General features: G+C 40.6%; 1 protein-coding gene across 4 annotated transcripts in view; it reads left to right on the top strand.

Annotated features, from left to right (window-relative positions):
• Positions 1–805: 805 nt before the first annotated feature.
• The window catches only part of DLG5 (discs large MAGUK scaffold protein 5), a 111,118-nt gene continuing 90,477 nt past the window's right edge, over positions 806–21,446 (top strand). For all 4 annotated transcript variants that reach the window (XM_086466694.1, XM_086466693.1, XM_086466692.1 and 1 more), the window contains exon 1: positions 806–1,106. In XM_086466694.1, coding sequence (XP_086322820.1) covers positions 806–1,106 — 301 coding nt within the window. The remainder of the gene's footprint in view (positions 1,107–21,446) is intronic.

Below are 21,446 nucleotides of genomic sequence, written 5' to 3'. Positions count from 1 at the left end.
CGGCGGAAAGCCCTTGACTGACGGGTGGGAGGCGGGCAGTGGCCGGGGCAGGGCCAGGGAACAAGAGAGGAGCGGAGAGGCTGCTGCTGCGGCGCGTCGGCGGGAGGCGAGGAGAGAAAAGCGGGCGGGTAATGCGCTGCCGCAGCTCTGTTTCGGCGCAGGCGGCAGCCTTGTGCAACCAATATGGCTGCGTGCGTCCGGGAATGAAAGGAGGTGCTTGGAGCTGAGGCCATCTCCCCCCACCCCCCTCCTCGCCCCGCGGCCGTGTGGCCTGTAGCGAGCGGAGAAGAGAAGTTGCCTGGGCTGCCGGCGGGGGGGGGTGGTGGTGGTGGTGGGTGCCCGGGAGGCAGCGGCGGCGGCCCTTCCCGCAGCTCCTGCTCCCGGCTCTCCCCCTCCCGGGGGCAGGGGAGAGGAGGAGGAGGAGGAGGAGGAGAAGTTGTTTTGCCGCCCGAGGGGGCGGAAAGGAGCCGAGAGGGGCGCCAGCTGGAGGAGAACCGGGAGCAGCAGCCCCTCACGGCGGCTCGCCCCCCGTCTGCTTGAAGGGGAGCGCGACGGCGGCTCCCGGCCCGGAGGAGGAGGAGGAGGAGGAAGAGGCAAAGCCACCCTCGCCTCAGGTCCTGTCCGAGCTCCGCGGCTCATTCCCGGGACGAAGTTTCGCCGGGGGCCGCTGCGGGGGCGGCCGGCGGAGCCCCGCCTCGACCCGCGCCTCCCCGGGGGCGGCGGTGGTGGAGCGGCGGAGCCGGGGGGCGGCGGCGGTGCGCGGCCCCGGCGAGTGAAGTTTGGTTGGCGGCGGCCTGGCGCGGCCATGGAGCCGAAGCACAAGGAGCTGCTCGCCCAGTGCCGCCAGAGCCTGGCGCAGGCCATGACCGAGGTAGACAAGGTGGTGGAGCTGCTGGAGGCCGCCGGCGCCCTCGACCCCCGCGACCTGCGCGACCTGGAGGCGGCGGGCGGCGGGAAGGCCGAACTGCTCATCGCCCTGCTGTTGGCCAAGGAACGGGACCACTTCCAGGACCTGCGGGTGGCTCTGGAGAAGACGCAGCCCCACCTGCTCTCCATCCTCTACCTGAACGGCGTGGCGGGGGCGCCGGCGGCGACCGAGACGGCTGGTGAGTGGGGCCGGGGGGCGCGGGGCCCGGGGAAGGTGCAGAGGAGGCTGCCCTTGCCCACCCCTGCTGGGGCAGGGGAGCGGCTGGGCAGCGCGGGCCCCTCGGGGCCCTCATTCTTGAAGGTGGGAAGGGAGCGGGGCGGCTGCGGGCGGGGGTCCTCTTTTTCCCCCGGGGGGGGGGGGAAAAACTCTGTCGTCTTCGCACTTGGGCTCTTGATTCTCGTTTTGTGCTCCCGACCCTTTTTCTTTCTCTTCTGGCGGGCGTGCTGGTGCTGGTCCCCGAGAGGTGCCGCAGATGCTGTAGGGTGTCCATAGGAGAAGCCACCCCAACCTGGTTCTTGCTGCTGCTCCCACCCCCTGAAGCCGGGTGCCGGCTGGGGAAGACCGGACCCGAAAGGGTTTTCCTGCCTTGAGCTCCTCGAGGCCGCCGGTGGTGTTAAACAGTCGCTTCTTGACCGGGCAAACTGTGGAACTGCCCCCTGCAGCTAGTCTGCTGGAGTAGGCTGGCTGGCAGGACTCCAGCAGATGTGCATTTGAATAAATGCTGTAACTATTTTTCTCCGGACAAACATAGGTTTGTTTGAGGCTATATTATTGTAACTTTTTTGGTGGTTAGAACAGGAAAACAACTGGTTTAACTGCAAATCCAGACGAGAAGAATTTGAGTTTGAACCTCTTTCTCGACTGAAGTAGGGCTTTGACCCACAGGTCTTTCCCTATTCTCCTCCCTCTAAAACAAGCCACGGTCTACTTTTATGTGGACGATACCAGGCTTTAAAGTAATAATAATAAAAAAAATTGGTGATAATACACAAGGGTTTGCAAGTGCGGCTGTGTTTCTGGATGAGAAATACATCAATTGAAGTAAATGGTAATGCTGGATTACAGATAAAGAATATGCAGTTGTCCAAGTGACGTGTAGGTAGTCTCTTCCAGTGTGTGTCCAAGTTGGCTGATTCAGAACTGTGGGATTCTCTTTGGTTTTGTTTGTTTCCCTAATTTGGAAGTTGCAGAGTGACTACCTGTTTACATAAGAAACTGCATTGGGAGGGCTTCCTGGCTCTTATAAACTAAACTATTTCTTTAAGAAAATAAAACTCATTAAGAGCTGCTTCCATCTAGAAAATAGTGCTTACATGTGCAGTTGCACTGTGTACTCTACCCTTATTTGAATTATGCGGTTGATGCTAGGAGTTTAGTAAACAAAAATAAATGCATGAGGCTCTTATGTTTTGTTTTGTATCACTGTATTGTAGTGTATGGCCTTTTGTAATGAATATATGACAGGACCTCACAGGATGGGGAAAAACGGACTGAACAATAGACCTCGACACTTCGAACATCATGTGGTCTGACATCAATGGGAGATGAGGGCACTCACGGCCTTTCAGAATGGAGCCATGATGTTTTTGTATGATTAGATTAATGCTTGGTCTTGTCTTGTTGATAAGTTGCATTAATGGTACTGGGCTATTAACATTCCCCAGCCTTCACCTCACAAAGGTAAATGGTAGGAAAAAATAAAGTAGACATTGGATACAGTAATACTCTTGATTTTTAAAATTCAAGTTGGAATTGCAAAATATCTCACAACACTGAGCTCTCAAGGCAAAAGTAGTTTGATTGGCAAAATGAACTATATCCTTCTTGACTGAATATGTTCATAAAGCTAATCTGAGTTAAATTAATATCTCTGTGGGGAAGGATGTTCCCCTGATGGGTTGGGTTTTAAAATGTTATTGCTTTCATTTAGCAGTAGTAATGAAGAGCTAATTTTGAGAGTTACGGTTTTGTTTCCCTTGTGATAAACATGTTTAGAAACTTGTACACAGGAGACTGATGACAGCGAGCTTAGGAATAAACAGTCATGCACACAGGAAGGTCAAGGGCCTGAGCCTGTTGTATCTGTTCCAGCTTCTCTCCACTGAGGACGTCTCATGGTAGCTAGTCATGAGGCTGCTTCTGTGCCCACTGAAGGCTTGTGAGAAATCCTTTTCTATGCAGGAGTTTGTCCTGGGTGTGTTATGCAAAGAGTTGACGTTTGAGGGTAACTGCAATAGAAAGGTTCTTGTTTGAACCTGTGTTCACATGTAATTGTGTTTTGCTCTAATATCTTCCTGTAGGAAGTCTGACCATCCATTGGCTCTTCTGGTGCTGTTTAGGAGTTCTACTCCTTTTCACTGGGGACCTTGAAGGCTGGAGTCAATTCGCTTTTTGTTCTTTGGGTGTAGTAGCAAACTGTAAACAGGGTAGCAAGGGGAACTGTTGGATTCTGTATTTAAAATACTTCAGTGAAACAGTCCTCAGCATATATTACATAAAATGCCTCTATTCTTAAAGCTGAAAAATATATATCTTAAACATCCCTTTAATTGAACCTATCCAGCTCAATTAATATTTAAATTTACTGTTAGTATATGAAAAAATGACAGTTTACAGTGATACTCTTAATTTTAGTATTGCTTGGAAGAGGAGGGTAGTATAAAATACATCCCCTGAATACTTGTTGGAGATGAAAATTAATTATAACCAATAACTTCTTATAGTAGTGTTTGCTAATTTCCTTTTTCCAGTCTGCTGCTGTTGTGAGGGAAATGGGAAGGTAATCAGCAACATAATGTTGTTCAAAGTTGCAGAATTCAGCATATGGTCTGGTCACTACACTAGCATGAGTGGTTCTCCTTCCATTTTAATGTATGCAACGTGTCCCATTACTTCGTGTTTTCTTCTCATTTTAAGTTTCACCTTCTGTTGGACTTTAAAGGTGATGCGGAAACTTGAATGGAAACTGAGGCTGTTATTTATACCAACAGTTCTTGTGACGAGCTGGACAATGTAGAACTGACACTTTTATAAGTATTTATCTACACAACACAGAGGGTAGTAAACAGATGGTCTAACTGCTAAAGGGAGAGAACTGGGATCCTAGTAACTGCCGAAAGACTTCCAGTATAGATGACTCTGTTTCCATGTTACAAGGAGCTTTCTTTTCTTTGTAGAATTTCCGCCAGTTTAGTTCCCATTTAAATGTATTTATCTTCCATAGTAGCTTCTAATTGCTTGTTTTAAACTGTATAGTGTTTTGTGGATCACAGTTTCTCCAATAAAATGTATGTTTTTAAGCTTGTTTTGTTTCTAATTTGAGAACAGTGTGCCTACCTGTGTTAGTAAACCGAGTGCAAAATCTAACAGGAAACTACTTTCTGTCAAAGCAGAAGCTAAACAAGGTGCGATTTGCTGAGTTTTACTCGGTCGTGTTTGGAGACACTAGTCCTTCCTTGAGTGAGACCTTTGATTACTACATTATGCTTTTGTGTAAATGTTTCTGTGAGAAATTGGATCTGTCCATGTGAAAGTGACTGGCTGATTTAAAATCTCCCAGTATTTCGCATAGGGACTAATTCTGTTAAGTAGTGTGCCAAGTGCTTTTATTTATTTATTTTGGGGTGAATTGATGGATTATCATTAATTGATAATCCATCAGTTCACCCCATAATTAATTTGGCAAATTACCTCCATCACGCATGTGAGAAATCCTGTATCCTGATAGAATAGCATATCCCTTCTAATATGGAAATAAATTTCTTCTGAGCATTCAGTTCTCTTGGGTATCTTGCTAAGCAGATAATACTTCATTCTTGTAGTTGATACAGTGTGATTTTTTTTGTAACATGAAATGTGTCCAAGACAAGAATACAGTGGAAGATACTTCAATGTGACAAGTACTATTAAAGATGTATTTTCTTTTAAATGTAATTAAAGGGCTAAACCAGAAATCTAGTGAGACTATGTAGGCTTTAGACTGCTGTAGAGCTTTGTACTTACATTTTTGTGACATTAAAGTAGTGGGAAAAAGGTGGGTTTGGTTGTCAAGCTTGGCATTTGTTTTTGAGATGAACTTGTGGGGCTATGAAGGTGCTTGTAGTACTTTATCCTTGAGCTGAGTAGATTGTTAAACTTAAAAAGCTTCACTGCTGGTTTCACAACTATTAAACTTTTAGGTTCAGTTTCATTTTATGTTAGCAGTTGGTCTCCTACTTCCTGTGCTCGTACAGCTGCAATCACTGTGCATGTGTCTGTAAGCTTAACCATAATATAATGGCTTTTTTACTGTAGGGATTTAGCACCATTTTGGATTTTAAAAGCAGAGCATGTTAGGCTTCAGAGGTGCTTAATTTAATAGTTTCCAGATTGGAATTGAAGTTTTAAAACTTGGAAATTTAAAATTCAAATTTGATTGCATTTTTAAAAAGGTCTTTAAGGGAGCAAAAAAGAAAGAAGATGGTTGTAGATTGACTTTGAAAGTTTTCCTGCTATTATTTCCGAAGACTTATTTTTCTGACTGTGTTTAGTCAGAGATCGAGTGTAATTTCCAGTCCAAAAAGTAAATGTGGGCATTTATAGGGGTAGGAAAAAGTTAGAATTCAAACTTTTATAGCTTTTTAGAGGGATTATATCAACTTCCTCCCTCTGCTTTATAAAAAAGGTGTGAGTTGTTCCAGACAATATCTGATTTGAAGTCACACCGTTTACTTTTAAATATTGCGAAGTCATTCAGCGTATTTAAAAACAAACAGAAAAGGCAAGCTCTGTATGTATGAGTTCAGGAGATGGAGAGCTGGGACCCACTTGTCTTGCTGGCAGCACTGAGGAGACCCACAAGAAACGCAGTAATTCCAGGATTGTCCCTGAGGACTCCTTTGGGGTATGACTGCTCAGGGCCGGTGGTGCTACCTGTGCATTTTGCCCCCTCTCTACTGTCCCCGCAAAACTGACTGGGGACTGGTGAGAGGAGCTCATGAGCAGGAGTGAGACCTTGAGCTAGTGAGGAGCTGACAGACTGCATGGAGGAAGGGTGTGAGACATGGAGGTGGGATGTGATGTCCTGTAGGAGCAAGTGAGAAGAAAGGTGGGCTCGGGAGACTGTGCGGTGAGGTGGGGGAAGAAGACAGTAGAAGTTCTTGGAGGTGAGAAGTAATACTGAAAGTGTTTGTTCCCTGGGAAAGGAGAGAGGGGAGAATGAGGAGAAATTGTAAAAGCATAATTTACTGACTCAAGGACTGAACTGACAATATTGCAATTAAGTACAATTTACACTCCCTTCTGTCGCTGAAGATTGAAGAGTGGGAGAAGTAGAGCCATATGTCTGGGTTTTTCCAGACCTGTTATTAGTTCTCAGGGTAGCTTCACAAGCCTTGTTACAGGATTTCTCAAATTGTGCAGATGAAAATGCAGGCAGCATTCAGAAGTTGCATTAGAAGAAGTACATACCTTTGGCAGCATTGAGCAGTAATTAAACTTAATAAAATGCCCAGTGCTAGTTTTGAAGTACCAGTGTCTTCTAATGATACCAGATTTGTGCTATCTCTTGAAATTGCCAGGCTGAAAAAACCCAGGAAATTTCTCGTGAGTGTCCAGAAGGGTATTCCCATTGAAGTGTCTGATAGTAGGTGAATGGAAGCAGGCTCTCAATCCCAAAGAATGAAATGTGTGTTTTAGTAGTTCACGGATCCCAAGGGTGGTAGTTCTCAATTATATTTTTGCTGTTTCAGGGAGGAGGTGGAAATAAAGCTGGCAACAGTAAACTCATGGGGATGTTGTTTTCATCAGTGTGAAATGAATAATAATAATAATTTTTGTGGTATCAGTGCATACAGCTGTCAAGTTGCTTTGGACTCACACAGGATTTGGTGTCTTACAAAATTACAGAAAAGAGGAGAGACTGATACATTTGTGAAGGGTTCTTTTAGCTTGTTACTTCTATGAGTATCCTGAAATAGAAGCATAATTTTCGCTTTTGGACATGGTCGGTTAGAAAAGCCAACAACTTTCTGTAACTTTCTCCTTATTTACTTGTTAAAGCTGAAGATTGCCGGTTTCAGGGGTTGCAGATCTTTACCTTGATTTAACTACCACTCTCAGTCTCATTGTTGTCTGGTAGCTTTAACCAGTGTTGGTGGCTATGAGTTTTTTGGGCCTCTAGTCTAGATAATGAAGACCACAGTCGCCTCATGGGTAGCGACTTTGGGCTTTGCAGTTCTGTTGGCAGCCTGCAATTTGAACTAAGTATTCTTTTTTTTTTTTTTCTTTCCTGCTTGCCTTTACCACTTTCTTGGGGTTTTTTCCTTTGTTTCTTTCAATTTGTTTCTTAGCTTCCCTTGCTCCTGTTAACTCTCTTTATCTTTCTCCCTTTAGTCCTAATTATTATTTCAATTATTTTATAGCATTACAATTCCTTATTCAAAACCTGGATCATTGGAGAGATACCAGTAAATCTTGATAAATTCCTTCTACTTTTCATGTTTTTTCTAGCAGTTTCTTATGCTGTAAAACCTCAAGGACAGAGGATTCATCTTTCAGAGCTGTTCAGTCCCCAGAATCTTTTGGGTGTTACACTGTGAGGCAATTAGGCAATTAGTTCCTGTGGGTTTTTTAGGTTTTTTTTTTGTAGTATGCACAATCTTAAAATCCTGTACATATAACAAAGCAAAAACATTTCCTTTTGTAAAGCGTTCATAGTATTGATCAAGATGGAAAAACTTACTAGTGGATGTAACGTTGTACATAAAGAGCTATAGTAATGAAGTTGAGGCACCTGGGCTTCTATGACTTTCCAGATTACATTGAGTAGGCAGTGCTGAAACATTATTTGTGACCTTCAAGATACAAGTCATTGGCTGCTTTTTTGTGAACGGTGATTATTTAGAACTGAATAATTCTGACGTAGAAGCTGGAAATGTCACGCTAACTGAGCTTTGGCTTGAGGCTAACCAATAATTTTCTAATGAAAGGATAGAAGAAGGGTGCTGTCCCCTGAAGAGACGAGCCTTGTTAGCGCATGTTGGAGCCCAGCTCTTCCAATAAGGCCTTATTTTGGGGTTCTCGGTGTTACTCTGGTATGTTAATTCATGTCAATACAAGACCAAATTACTAAAATGTTGAAGGAGGCCCATAGTACTATAGCTTAGAAACCAGATCAAAATACCTAGTATACAATGTTTGCTGTATAATTGGTATATTTTTATGCTTGCCATAGGTTGTGGTGCACTGGCAGGTGTGTTGATGGGTAATACCAGCATTCCCTTCCTGTTGTAGCTTACAAATAAGGTTAAATTTGGGAACTCCTGTTGTAAGCTGTTGTACAAGAGGAGTGTGATCTCCACAGGGCACCCTTTACAGGCTTGAGGGTACCTTGAGGGTAGCAGATGGAATACCTAGAATTGATGGATCTTGAAGAAGCTGATGGAAGCACTTGGCCACTTGGGGTGAACACTTAAGTATATTTTTCTTCATAATGTATGATTACTGGGCAATACAGAATGACTTATTGTAAGGGCCTTGCTAGAAGGCCGTTCTTACCCAAGCTAGTGCCGGAGAAAGTTAAGAGCAGGCTATTTTATATATATAACCCCCACTACCTCCTTCCTCACAACTTCTGAAGCCTCTAATTTCACAATTCCTGGGTTGAGTTGCTCAGCAGTTTGCTTGTTCACAGTATTAATTTATTTGTTCTGGAGAGCTGCTGTTAGTACTTTTGGAAATTTATTTGTTTTTGTTTTTGAGTTGGCTGATGAAGGAATTGAACTTTAAATAGGCCATATGACCTTGATTCAGAAGCTTTCCAGGCATGCAACTGGCCTGTAGCTGGAGAAGGAAAGCAAGCGAGAATGTAAAACCCTTAAGTGTTTCAACTGGAGAGCTGGGAGGATTGGGTAAAGAGGGGCAGTCTAATGGTTGGTTTTTGGCAGATTTTTTACATGGTTGACAATTTATGTATGTGGATGATAAACCAAGAAACTCTCTTCCTCCCCAAACCCTCAAAGCCAACATTCTTTAAACTCACTTCTAAGTTAGCTTTCATAAAAATGCAGTTGTGAGCATCACTCTTAAAATTATTAATGCCTTGTGACAACTTTCTTGCCTCTTTTGCCCCCTCTCCTTTCACCTTGGCTTTTTATTCTACCTGCACGTAATTGGTGATTCATGAAAATGCTTATTAGTCATGTACTTACCTTCCAGCACGTGAGTAATCCCTGTTTATATGCGTCAGGTTTGGCACGTGTGAGTGTTGGCAGGATCCAGGCCTTGCATGCTAAGCTCTTTGGATTAGATGTCTTCAGTAAAGTACCTACCGCTTTTAAGCTTGGGCCTCAGAAAGTGAGGCTGATGGCTGTTTGCTTCTCAGTAGTGCTCAAAATGGAGTTTGTGTGGAAAAACATAGCTGTAGTGTAGGAAGAGTGTATTTTCCTTGAGGACTGATATAAAATGTAGTTGGAATCTGGACTCTCTTGATGCAGGTGAGCTATGTCTTATTGATATTAGTGCACCAAAGTCCTTGCTTTTCAAGCATATTTTTTTTTCTTTCCAAGACAGACAAGCTGGCAGGTGTGTGTATGTATGGTTTTCTTTAAAAGCATGAGAACATTTGGATTGGGGAAATTAAGCTGGTGTAGTAAATATCCATATCAAAATTACTGAATACAGCTGCTAAATTGCTACATAGACATTCGTGTGCTATTTTAATAAGCAGAAAACTATGTTTATCTGCTTTATTGTTTCTGTTTCTTATTTATATTTGGTTTTCTTGTGTATAGCTTTCTCCTGTTGCATGGGAGCAAGCTGCTTCTTTTGTGGAAAAATAACTCCAGGAAGACTGGGGTAACCATGGGAACTTGCTCTTTTGGAGCACTTCTGTAATTTCAGGTCATCTTCCTCACTTATGATCTTCTTGCAGAAAGAGAGGTTAGTTGAGTTGTTGGGAGCTTTTCAACTAGAAGTTGACAGATTGACAGATGCGGTTTTAGTGACTTCTTTCAGGAAAGCTTCTTGTTACGCAGTTTTAAAGTTCTCTGAAACACTTCATACCTGACCTTGTGAGCATTGCAATGATTTTTAAGAAGGTCTGCTTTGCATTTAGATCATGATGTTGTGCTTTTCAGGTGGTGTGCAGGTGAGTATGTGTTTAATGGTGGTGAAATCAGGTTATCTAAAGGATTTTTTTGATGCTATATGCATCACCACAATGAAAATATTGAGGTATAACTTCACTTCTTAATCTTTAAAATAATCACGAATGTCCAGTCTGGTTTTTCCCTTCTGAATGCTTTTATGAGAAAGAGTGATGTTATTTGAGAGCTCGCTTAACCTTTAATTGAAGATAGGACGTGTTGCATTTTTAACAGGTTTGCTCTTTTAGTTTGCTAAAGGCCATTTGTTTTAAGTAGGTGTGGTTAAAAATATTATGAAAAGCTTGAATCTTAAACAAAAAAAGAAAAAAACCCCAAACAAACTAAAAACAAAACCCCCCAAACAACCCTTAAACAACAGTAAGCTTTCCCCTGTAATTGATCAACTGGTTTGCTGTTGTCAGCTGCTCCATCACGTAGTTCTTGAGTTGGGCTAGATTCTGAATGAGCTGTGTAGGTACCACCTGAATCTTATAATAAAATCACAAAAAGTAATACTAAACCCCCTCAAAATCACAAAAGAGAGATTCTCAAGAGGGAATTCACTTTCAGTTATATTGTTTTCACCTTAAAGTGTTGTTATATATTTTTTTTTCCCTTTTAACAGAAAGGAGTATTAAAAATGTAACTTTCTTGTTTCTTGCTTTCTGTGGCAGTGGTCCTTGGGATGCTCAGGCTGCCTGTTTGTTTCCTCTCTATTTAGATATGCTGCAACAGCTTTCCTTTGCTGCTCTGCCAGTGCGCAGGCAGCCTTTGCCTTTTTTTGCTGGAGAAATTTAGGTTTCTAAGGCTTCTAGTCACCATTAGGGTGTATTAGAAAAGGACATTTTCTGTAAGATGCACTTTAGGTTAAAGGTCTGGTTAGTCTGCCTTAATGGGTTAAACACACCCACCTGTTGAGTAACACAAGGCTGACTTAAGTATAGACTGCAGACATGAACTTTGAGTTATTTTTCTAAATTGCTGGCCTTGAAAATGTGTAGGCCAGCATTCTAAGGTACACTACACTAGTTCATAATTAGAATATATTCATCTGTTACCCCAGTTCATGAACCTTTCTTGTTTTTCTGGCACCTTTGCAGTAGTCAGGAGTATTTCGTGGGCTGTGTTGCTGCAAGTGGCAGAGCAGTGTTTTGACTGAGCAGCAGAATGTTCCTTGATAACACTGAGAAGCAGTTTCAGATACTGAGGTCAGAGCTACTTTCTGCCTCAGGTTTTTAGGACTTGGTAGGATATTGAGAGTATTGTTATTAATAAGAAAATCAGTAAATACATGAGGGAAATCTTTGTCAGGCAAGGCTGGTGGCAATCCTGTTCTGTACAGCGTTGTTAGGATGAAACCTGTGTGTAAATTGTGTGCTGGACTGCAAGAAAATGCAATGTATAAATACTGAGCTGTTTTTCTATGTCTGACTGAGTTGATCTGCAGTGGTATCCTGTGCATACGTGACTTGGATTTGCCAGGGAGTATCCCATCATATTGTCTAGAATGTCAAATCTCAATTTAATTTTAGAGCCAACTATAGCAAATTCATTAAGTGTTGCAAAAAGCCAGGTTATTAGTATGGTTTTGGTACTGAACTTTTACTCTTTTTGGGGCCTCTGATAGCCTCCCTTCCAGTGATAACCAGAAAGTAAAGGCAGTCTGGTGAAACTGGAAGGGTTGCAGCATGGCTATTACCTGGCTACAGTGATAAGCACTTCACTGCCTGTACTGTGCTATATACAATGTGCTCCCTTGTAAGGAATTTCCTGGTGCTACACTGCGTGTTGCTCAGCATCTCTGGAAAGTTAAGTTCTTTTTTTCTTCTTCTGCAAGTCTGCATTACAACAATACATTGTCGAGTTTGTTGGTTTTGTTCTGAATCTGTTTAGTTTTCTCACAGGCACGTGAGCCAGATTGTGTCATAGTAGCTGATGTAGGGGATCCACACAGAATGTTCTGTGAATTCATCTCACCAAATGCATTTCTGTGTGTACATTTATGCATGGGAATTTTAAATTCATGCTACTTTTGTAATGGGAAACACTTTTTTGGGAAAAAGGTCTTTATATTGTAAGTAGATGAGACTTTTAAAGACCAGTTCTCTCTTACCAAAATAATAAGGCTTATCCCTGAAATGCATTTAAGAGAACAATTGAAAAAAACCCCAACAACCCAAAATTAAGGTTTTGCTGAAGTGTGATGGCATACATTATCATTATTGTGTAAGACACAAATCCACAGTAGTTGCTCAAATCATTTTGTAGCGTGTTGTGCTGAAATAATAGCTTGTGAAAGGTAATAAACGTGCCATGTTTAGAGCTTTACAATTTTTGGGAACAATTCCCTGGTCTTATGACAGCGAGAGGAGGTGACTTTGGATCACTGGGGCTTTAGGATTTCTGACCTTGCAGATTAGGTCATGGCCTTTGGTTTAATTCTAACTAGTATTGGACCTTAGATAGTATCTGCATCTTATGTGGAATTCTTAGTATTAAAAATGCTTGCTTTTCTAGATCTCTTTCAGAAAATCAGTAAAGGTGTGCTTAATTTTCTTAATGATTTCAACAGAACTTTGTTACTTACAGAGGGGAGTCTCATTTGGCTGGCTAATCTCCCTTCTCAATTTTCTGCTGTCCTCGTGTGTTTTTCAGTTCGCGTGCGGTGTATTGTGAAGACAGGCTTCTCAGCTTTCCCGACTGAGCACGCAGTATCTTTTCATGATGGTGGCGTTAAGGGACCTGTTATGTATAAGCACTATTCAGGCATGTAAACTTACACATCCTAAAAGGCAACGAAATAGAATATACCATTTTAAGTGATTTCTTTGATCTTGTTTAATGCTAGAGAGTTATAATCTAAGTGTAATTTTTGTGTTGTTCTGCCTGCCCCTCTCAGCAGTGTGATCTTAATAGAGCTTATAATTATGATGAAGTATCGTATAGTGCTGTAAACTAAAGAACATAGGAGCCACTTCTGCGATCCCCACTTCTGCTTTGTAGAAGATAAACATATAAGAAAGTGCTTAATAGAACAAATAATGCTGCATTCCCTTAAGAGAGATCCTTATGTTAAGGACAAGTTTTTTTCAGTGAGACTCAAAAAGAATAAAGATCAATTACACTTTTTTCAAAATTAAATAAATTCCAATTTGAAGAAAATACATAAAACACAGATGTCTGGTGATTATGTTATGAATTTATCCTGAACAAAGTTGTTCTGAGCATTTGTAAATAAAGGTAATAAATAGGTGTGGTGTGTTGGGAAGTTCTAATTAATGATCTGTGTCTGGTTGTTGGATTGCAAGGTTCACCAGTGGCTAGGCAGTTCCGAAAAGGATTTTTGAAAGTTCTTGAAGAAATAAAATAGTTCTTGAGTTACCGTGTTGTGCTGGACAAAAGTGATTTAGGGAACTTAGTCTTTCTGCTCCAAAAGGTTTTTTTTTGTGGTGTGTGGGTGTTTTAATAAGAGCATCTTAAAATATGTATGTCTGCAGCCTTCTGAACATAAAATTTGGGTTTGTCAAAGTGCTTATTCATATCACAGGTCTTAGTGAACTTAGAATTTTTTTTTTCTTTTTAAAACTTACTTCAAAGCAAATGCTTTGTGGTGATGTGTGCTTTTTTTTTTTTAATCTTAAGTCTCTGTCAGCCTGGAGAAATTTACAGAGTTCTTTCTAAACAGGAATTACCCAAAGACTAATTTTCGTTAAGCATGGATTAATTACCATGATGAAAAGAACGAAAAATATGTATATCATTTTGCCTATAACTTTTCTCAGATCAAGAACAGGGTTTAAATAAAGTAACTTTGAGTCCTTGAAAGTTTAATTCAGTTGTCTCTATCAGATATAGTGCATATCTGCATTTTTGGCTGGAAGTGGCATCACAGGGAAAAGCTGTTATTCTGAGTCTTCTAGACAGCTCTGTGTTCATTAAGAGCCTCATTAAGAGTGAACCTGCTAATGCTTAAGCTAAGAATGCTCATTTCATGCTAGTATAAAAAACAATTTCAGCTTCAAATAATGCTCCTTAAAAATGGCCTTTTAGAGAGAAGCTTTCTTTGCCAACCACCTTCTGTATGATTTCATTTCAGCCATTTTGTGGATGTCTAAGCTGAACATCTGGCATTACTGATGTTAATTGCTCTGCCTTAGTTTCCTAGTGCAAAAATTGGGAATAAACATTGTGGAGGTAAGTGTGAGAATGCTGTTAATGGAATGACCACCTCTGAAGGACTCAGGGACTTGTGCCATGGCAAAGAGGGAAAACTATGTGTATTCAGAGCAGGATGTGAATAATGTGTTGTTAGTAAAGCATGAAGCAGCTCATTGCAAGGACTCCTCTTCGCGATGAAAATCAGATGGAGTTCTGTAAGGGGAAAAAAATAGATCACGGGCAGTTATATGTGCTTGTCTAAGCCCTGAGCTTGTTTGCAGAACTGGGTGACCTTTCATAGGCTTGGGTTGGGGGTAGGATTTAACACTCTTCTCAACCTGCCTTGCAGCTCAGGTGTTCTGGGAGCTCTGGGTCAGAGGAGAGTATGCCAGTCAGCTTGGGCTTGGGGTCTCTGCTTTGTAGTGTGGGTGGAGTGATGAGCTGCTCAGAGATTTAGGGCCGAGAGCTGGAGTGGGTGGTTGAGAGAAGCGAAAGCAAACTTCTTGAACTTCCTCTGCAATGGCCGTTATGAGTATTCCCTGTTTGCTTTGATACCAAGTCAATTAAGTTAGCTGAGATTATCCTCACTACTAGTTAGAGTTTGCATGAGGAATTCCCTGCCACATATAAGAAATGTTTAAAAAAGCTTTTTTTTTTTTTTTTTTTACCAGTACTGTTGTGGTTGTTGCTGCTCTAGTAAAATACATCTGTTTTTGGCATATCAGTTTGAAAAGGTCAGGATGTTTGTTGAGACAAAGTCCAGGGCTTGGGCATGGCCGGATATGCAGTGATCCATAATTGAAAATGTGTATGAATACCCTTAACTCTAGTGTGTTCTTAAATTTGTCAGTTCATGACCTTAAAGTTAAGGATTTGCTACTGAATTTTTTACTGGATTTGTCTTCCATTATCTAAGTCTATTTTGTGATTACTTTTTCAACTACTGTGGGAAACTCATGCAAAAAGCCCTTTGCAGTGCATGGGAGATGTAGTTGATTTCCCCAGCTTGGGTGGGATAACCGTGGTAAAATTGTTAGTGCAAATTTACTGATAATCTTTGCTACTTTTTAAATATGCAAATGGTTCACATATGCTGATGGAATGTGAATTGAATGCATTAAACGAAGACATATTCTTTTTTTGCTGTGCTTACATTCTACTTGCAGATCTGAGATGGAAATGTATTAGCATTTAAAATGTACACTCTTAATACTGTTTTCAGATACTAAGCAGAAAGTGTGTTCATGGGTTTGCAGTTGGTGGAAAATGTCAAACTAGGTATCATATGCCTTGCTGTTGGATATTCCTCTTCAATGCTGATGCTGTTAAGAAAATGGGAAATTATAGAAGTGTAGTCAAGTTATAGTTTTTATATATATATGTATGTATATATAAACACTATACAGTGTTTAGACACAGGATTGTAAAACTTGTCCTCTGAGTCTAGTGTAAAGTTGTCAGTTCACTTTCATGTGAAAAGTTGATTCTTGGGTGGAACAGGATATTTTTGTCTCTTTTTCTCAAAATAGGCAAAAATTGCTAGTTTCCATGAATGCATGTATTATAGCAACACTAACGAATCGAAGACTTTTGGAAAGGGTTTCTGTCATTCAGAGCGAGCTAATATGTGAATGAATATGAACGCTGGCAGAGCAGATCATGCATTACAACTTCCCAAGTTACATCTTATTTTTCTTAAAATTTATGTTCAAAATTATGTTTTTTTTCAACAATTAATCTCACTTTACAGGTTCAGAATGGTGGTAAAATGCAGTTTTACAGTTGGAGAGGCTTGAAGCAGAGAAGGGAGGAGTTTATCCCGAAGGACAGAAAGAAAGCTGGGAATGGAATACTTACTCCAGCTCTCTGTTATGACAGTGTAGCCCACAGAAATAGGAATGCATTGTTATTATTTTTCCAAATTAGTGCCTTAAAATACACGATGTAAACTAAAGCTGATAGTAAAGTGCTGTGACTATATCACAGTAGCTGTGTCTTACTGGTATATTTTGACAAAAATAGCCTACCACCCAGTACAAAGAAGAAATACAGGAAAGCCTGCAACATCTCCCAGTGGCTTACTGCTGGTGGACTTTGTAATTATATCTGTCTAACTCCATCTGTACCCTGCTCGGCTAGAGGTTGGATTTAAGATTAATTGTATGATGGTGAATCCTGGCTTACAGCTATATCTTAATTAGAATTTACAATCCACTTTACATAAAAATATCTGAAAACTCTTTTCTTAAGAGTGCTGATTATAGGGCAAATAAAAACATTTTGATCTTTCTTTGTGAATAACTTAAGTATATATTCCCATGCCATCTGGTTTATTTCTCTCCATCTTACTCCTGGCTTCTGTCATCTTGCTTATTGCTTTTTGCCTCTTCAATTAGTAGGAAAATGCAATTAGAAGTTACTTTTCTGTGATCACGGTAACATTTCAAAGATTATTAAATGCTATGAAAATGCTGTGGAAAATAGTGCTTTTCTGTGTTTTGAGTTTTATTGCTCTTGAACATAGCTCTGATAGTGAGATGAGTATCCTAAATACCTTTGAGTTAGGTGTATAGTATTTCACTTAGTGTGATTAATCACTTTTTTCCTGGAAAATAGCACGATTTTCAGATATAAGTAGTTCAGTTCTTGAACTCTAATACTAAAGATAGAACTGTGATGGTAAGGTTGTTGTGTTTAACTAGTGCTCTGATGGTGTGAATTGGAAGTATTTAATTAAATGTGCAGGAGTTAATGTTGACCATATTCTGGGAACTCTGAGGATGCAGTGTTGTGAAGACTGACAGAGAAATTCTGTCTGTTCTAATGATTTGGATAAGTGGAAAAAAAGAAAATATACACTTATCTTTTATTTGGGTTAATGTAATCTCAAGTGCTACAATGTAACTTTAGAATATTTTTGTTATTGTTTTTTTTGGTTGGTCGGGCTTTTTTTAACTCTTAAGTGTTTTGGGCCCAAGAGATTTCCTTCAGGTGAAGGGAGTTTCAATATGATAACCTCTTATGTCTTGGGAAAAAAAAAAGGGGGCGGGGGGGAGGAAGTCCTAAAGACTTTCCTTCAACAGCATCACTTCAAAGGTTCAGTTCAATTTAACAAGGTACATAAGCATATGTTCCTCTTAAACAAGACAACACTTCCTCTCTTGTGTTTTATAGTAATATTCCTGCTTGCATGACTTAAGATGATTAAGTATGACCCTAATGTTGTTAAACCAGTGCCTGAGTTCCTGATATGATAATTTGCAAACAAAACTTGCTTTCTCATAGTATCAGTTGCATTCCAGTTTGACAGCATTTGGAAGGTAAATGTCCTGGCTTGGTGCTTCCTTGCTCCTGTTGAAGATCCTACATGGGAATGATCTTACATTTGAAAGAAGATGGTGGACTGAAGGAAAAGCACAAAAATATTTTTCAAACCTCAGGGTTTCTGTATTTTTATTTGAAGCTTTGTATTAAGAACCTGAATCATGGGATAATAATATTTAAAGTTCCCTTAAAAATTAGGAAAATGAAGTTGCTTTTACCCGAGACATAATGTAGATTTTGAAAATAGGAAAATACGCAGCTTCTTATACTGATTGTGTTAACAGCTTTGTTTTCCTCTTTTTTTTTTAATGCCATTCATAACACCAAGTTCTTGTGCGTTTTGCCATTTGATAGTGATCTACACAAGGTCTGTGTTTTGCCACAGAAGGAAAATAAAGCCAAGTAACTCTGATGTTCGAGGTGTCTTACAGCTGGCCAGAGGTGGTCGCTGTGAAGGCCTGCCATAAGACCGTGTGACTTGATTGTGTGACTGTTTAGAGTAGCTGTCTCGAGGTAATCTCTGATAAGTGAGTCATCTTTAGGCTTACTGGACCCGTGCTAGGAGTTAGTGAAGAAGAAAGAAATATAGGGTTTTTTTTTTTTGCTATTGGATCATCTAAGAACTTTTTTCTCTTTATTTGTTTAAAAGACTGGTATGGTATAGACGTGTCTTGACATCTTGGCCCTATTTACTTGCTTCAGGTCTGTCTTTAATAGTCTTGCACGCACATTTGGAACTGATGGTTAAAAGGGGAAGTTGTGTCTTGGAGAGCAGCATTATCAAGAGAGGAAATAGTCCCTCTAGGACAGCACCATGGGATTTAAGCTAATGAGAAGGGCAATGCGGTATGGTAGGATAGGTGGTGTTGACACTGTTGGTGTCTTTAATAGAGAAGAAAGCACAACTGTTTTTTTTGTAAGGAGGTATGTCTTGAATTGTTGTTTATAGCACATGTACAAAGCTGAGAAGCTTTGTGTTGTCCTGATTATACTTTCTGAAGGGAATGTTGTACTTCATTGCTGCAGCTTGAGTGTCTTTGGCAATAGAGTATGATTTTTGTCTTTCCTAATTACTCCACAGCTGGTCACCCCTGTCCTCCTCAGCATCTCAATTAATATGGTTACCTGGATCTTGAAGAGGAAGACCCATAGTATCTGCCCTTTACAAACTAAAATTATGTGTACGTTAAAACTGCTTATCTCATCTCGGGAATTTGAAGTAAGCTTTATACAGAAAAAAACAAACCAGTGTTGCAATTTCCCTAGATTTGGGGGAATCTGAAAGCTAGTTTTGCAAAGAAGCCAGTAATACTGCTTTATAAAGGGTTTGCACTGCAGTACTAAAATTCATCTGCGAGTGACCTCTTAGATCTTTGTAACTCTACACCAACACATCCTAATTGTCTGCTCAGGTCACAGCCAGCCTTTGATGTCCCACAGATCACCGTAGGGTACTGGGCTAGCTGGTTCAGCTGCTGCCCTGATGCTGGCTTAGAACAGCAGCACTTGGCTTAGAACAACAGTCCTTTGTTGCGCACCGGGCTGGTTGTGCTGCTTAAGGACCAGGGAACCTGCTGGCCAGGCCTCCTGTCGCGTTGTGCTTCAGTACAGCGTGCAGTTTGGGTAACGTTTATGATAGTAGCGCAAAGTCCACGGGATAGCTATGGTGTGTTTTGTTTGGTTTTGGCTGTGAAGGTGTCTGCTCTGTGCTATATGCACAGCTTGTAGTGCCTGAAGTATGGCAATATTTCCTGGGTGGGTTAGCAGGCTTAGACTTTTCAATCTGTATTCTCACAGGTACTCTGCTTATGTTTTACTTATGTTTTAGCTTATACCAGTGAAGTTTCTTGTAAAAGTTACTAGGAGATTTGTTTGCTTTTGTGATGAGTTTTGTTGTTGCTGCTGTTCTGAGTGTGGTTTTGTGTGTGGGTTTTTTTTTTTTTAACTGCTGCTTTTCAGAAACTTTTGGACAGGCTTCAACTAACTTATAGTTAAAACTAATTTTAGGATGCTTTCTCCAGACCTGCATGGATAAATGTCCTGGTATCAAGAATAAAATTTTAAACAGAAAATTGTTGATCATGCACATTGTCTTTATGATTCCAAGGATTTGGAAAACCAATAATTTAGGCTGTTATGGCGATGTTGCTTTATAAGAATATTGCCATGCCAGGAAGAATATGAAGTATTTTGAAGCTGTATCTAAACTGATTTGCATCCAAGACATGAATTTGTGTTGCATTTATTCAGACATTGCTCCTAGGGTTGTTAGTGCTGAATTTATATCTTCTTGCCACTTTAATACAAATACATCCTGCAGCTTGACTACTAGAGTACCAGTGGTTCAGTGTACATAACTATGATTTCTTTAGCCCGCCCCTTCCCACCCCAGCATTAACTTATATTTTTAAATCACAGGGACTCTAAGCTAAATAGTTTGTTTGATACGTAGATACATATGCATAGAATATATGTTGGTCCATGTACAGTGCTTGGAAAAGTAGTATAGCTGCTTCTAATAACACTTCCCTTGTGCTTTTTATTGATGGTTTGTTATTCCGATTTTTTTTTCACGCTTGCATTAAGTCAAGCTTAAGGTTCGGCTCATTTCATTTTACGACTACTTGCTGGTTTCAGTCATCCAAAAAGCAGTGCTGAAGAGTGCAACAAATACATTATTGCTGTAACATAGTAAAAATAATGAAAATCAAGTGTTATGCAGGCAGCACCTGAAACCAGGTGATAATGATCATGGTTATTAAGCAAACTTGTCTGGCTTTAATTTGAGACCTGTTTGTGGAACATAGACTTCATGAGGAAGACAATAACAACATGATAATGACAAAGCTTTGCTGGGGTGGGAGGACTTGGGAGCAGCATATATGAGATACTGTCTGTATGATCAACCTGTAATCTTTGGAGTTGAGACGGAAGATGAGTTGGAAGAGAGCAGAAGCAGAAATGCATTACTGTAAAGCTATACTGAAAGGTACTGGAAAGTTGAGTGGTTGCATTGGTGCTGAGTAGCTTTGTGGGCTGTTTGTTGGCTATTCTTTTAGCTTTCTGCTTGGTTTTGGAAAGGAAATGGAAAAAAGATGTGAACAATTTGGAGTACTGTTTCTTTTTTCCTCTTATAATTTCTTTATGCGACTCTTCTGTCTTTGAGGGATATGATTATAGCATTGATCTGCATCTTCAACAGTGGATTGATGTATTTCAGCCATTCTTTGCAGTAGTTTGGCTGTAAAATACACAAAGTTGCTGTTTACGAGCAAAATGTAATTGAAATAAACGGCCAAAGTCGCTCTAAAGAAGGAAGAACAATTCTAATGACAAATCAAACAGTCTGATGTCAAATCCAGCTGTTACCTTATGTGGGTCCTGGTAAGAACTGAGCAGCGTGAAGTGAAACATTTTGAGACCAAAACCGAGCTTGATTGTGGGTGGTTAGATTGTGGCAGTGTCATAACCCACTTCCCCTTTTTCAGTGTTCAGTAGCGTGGGAGGCTCTTCAGCTGAATTCCAACCACTCGGATTTCCTGTGGTTGGTTGGAGGCTGATTAAAACCCACACATGGGGGAAGAGAATTCATTTTTCCTTCAAAGAAAAGTGGTTTGGTTTTTGTTCTTTGTAGCCCACTGCCCCTGGATATGTGTGTTATAGCCATATATGTGCTGTGGAGTAATTTCTCGTTGAGTCTTACTACCTTTTGACTTCGTACCTGTAGCAGGCAATCCTGTTACATGTCTTTTCAGATCTTATGTTCATTTCTACACAATCATCTTTTCTCGAGGAAAAACTGTTAAATGATTTCTGGTAATAGATTGGCAATAGCTGAAGTGGCTTGTTGAAAAATTTTCGAGAAAATCATTGGTCTGCATGTCTCATACCAAAATCATGGTTTGATAGAA

Source organism: Leptosomus discolor, chromosome 6 (assembly GCF_034619465.1).
Source record: "Leptosomus discolor isolate bLepDis1 chromosome 6, bLepDis1.hap2, whole genome shotgun sequence".
In the NCBI taxonomy this organism is placed as follows: Eukaryota; Metazoa; Chordata; class Aves; order Leptosomiformes; family Leptosomidae; genus Leptosomus; species Leptosomus discolor.
This window is presented reverse-complemented; position numbering and strand designations above follow the sequence as displayed.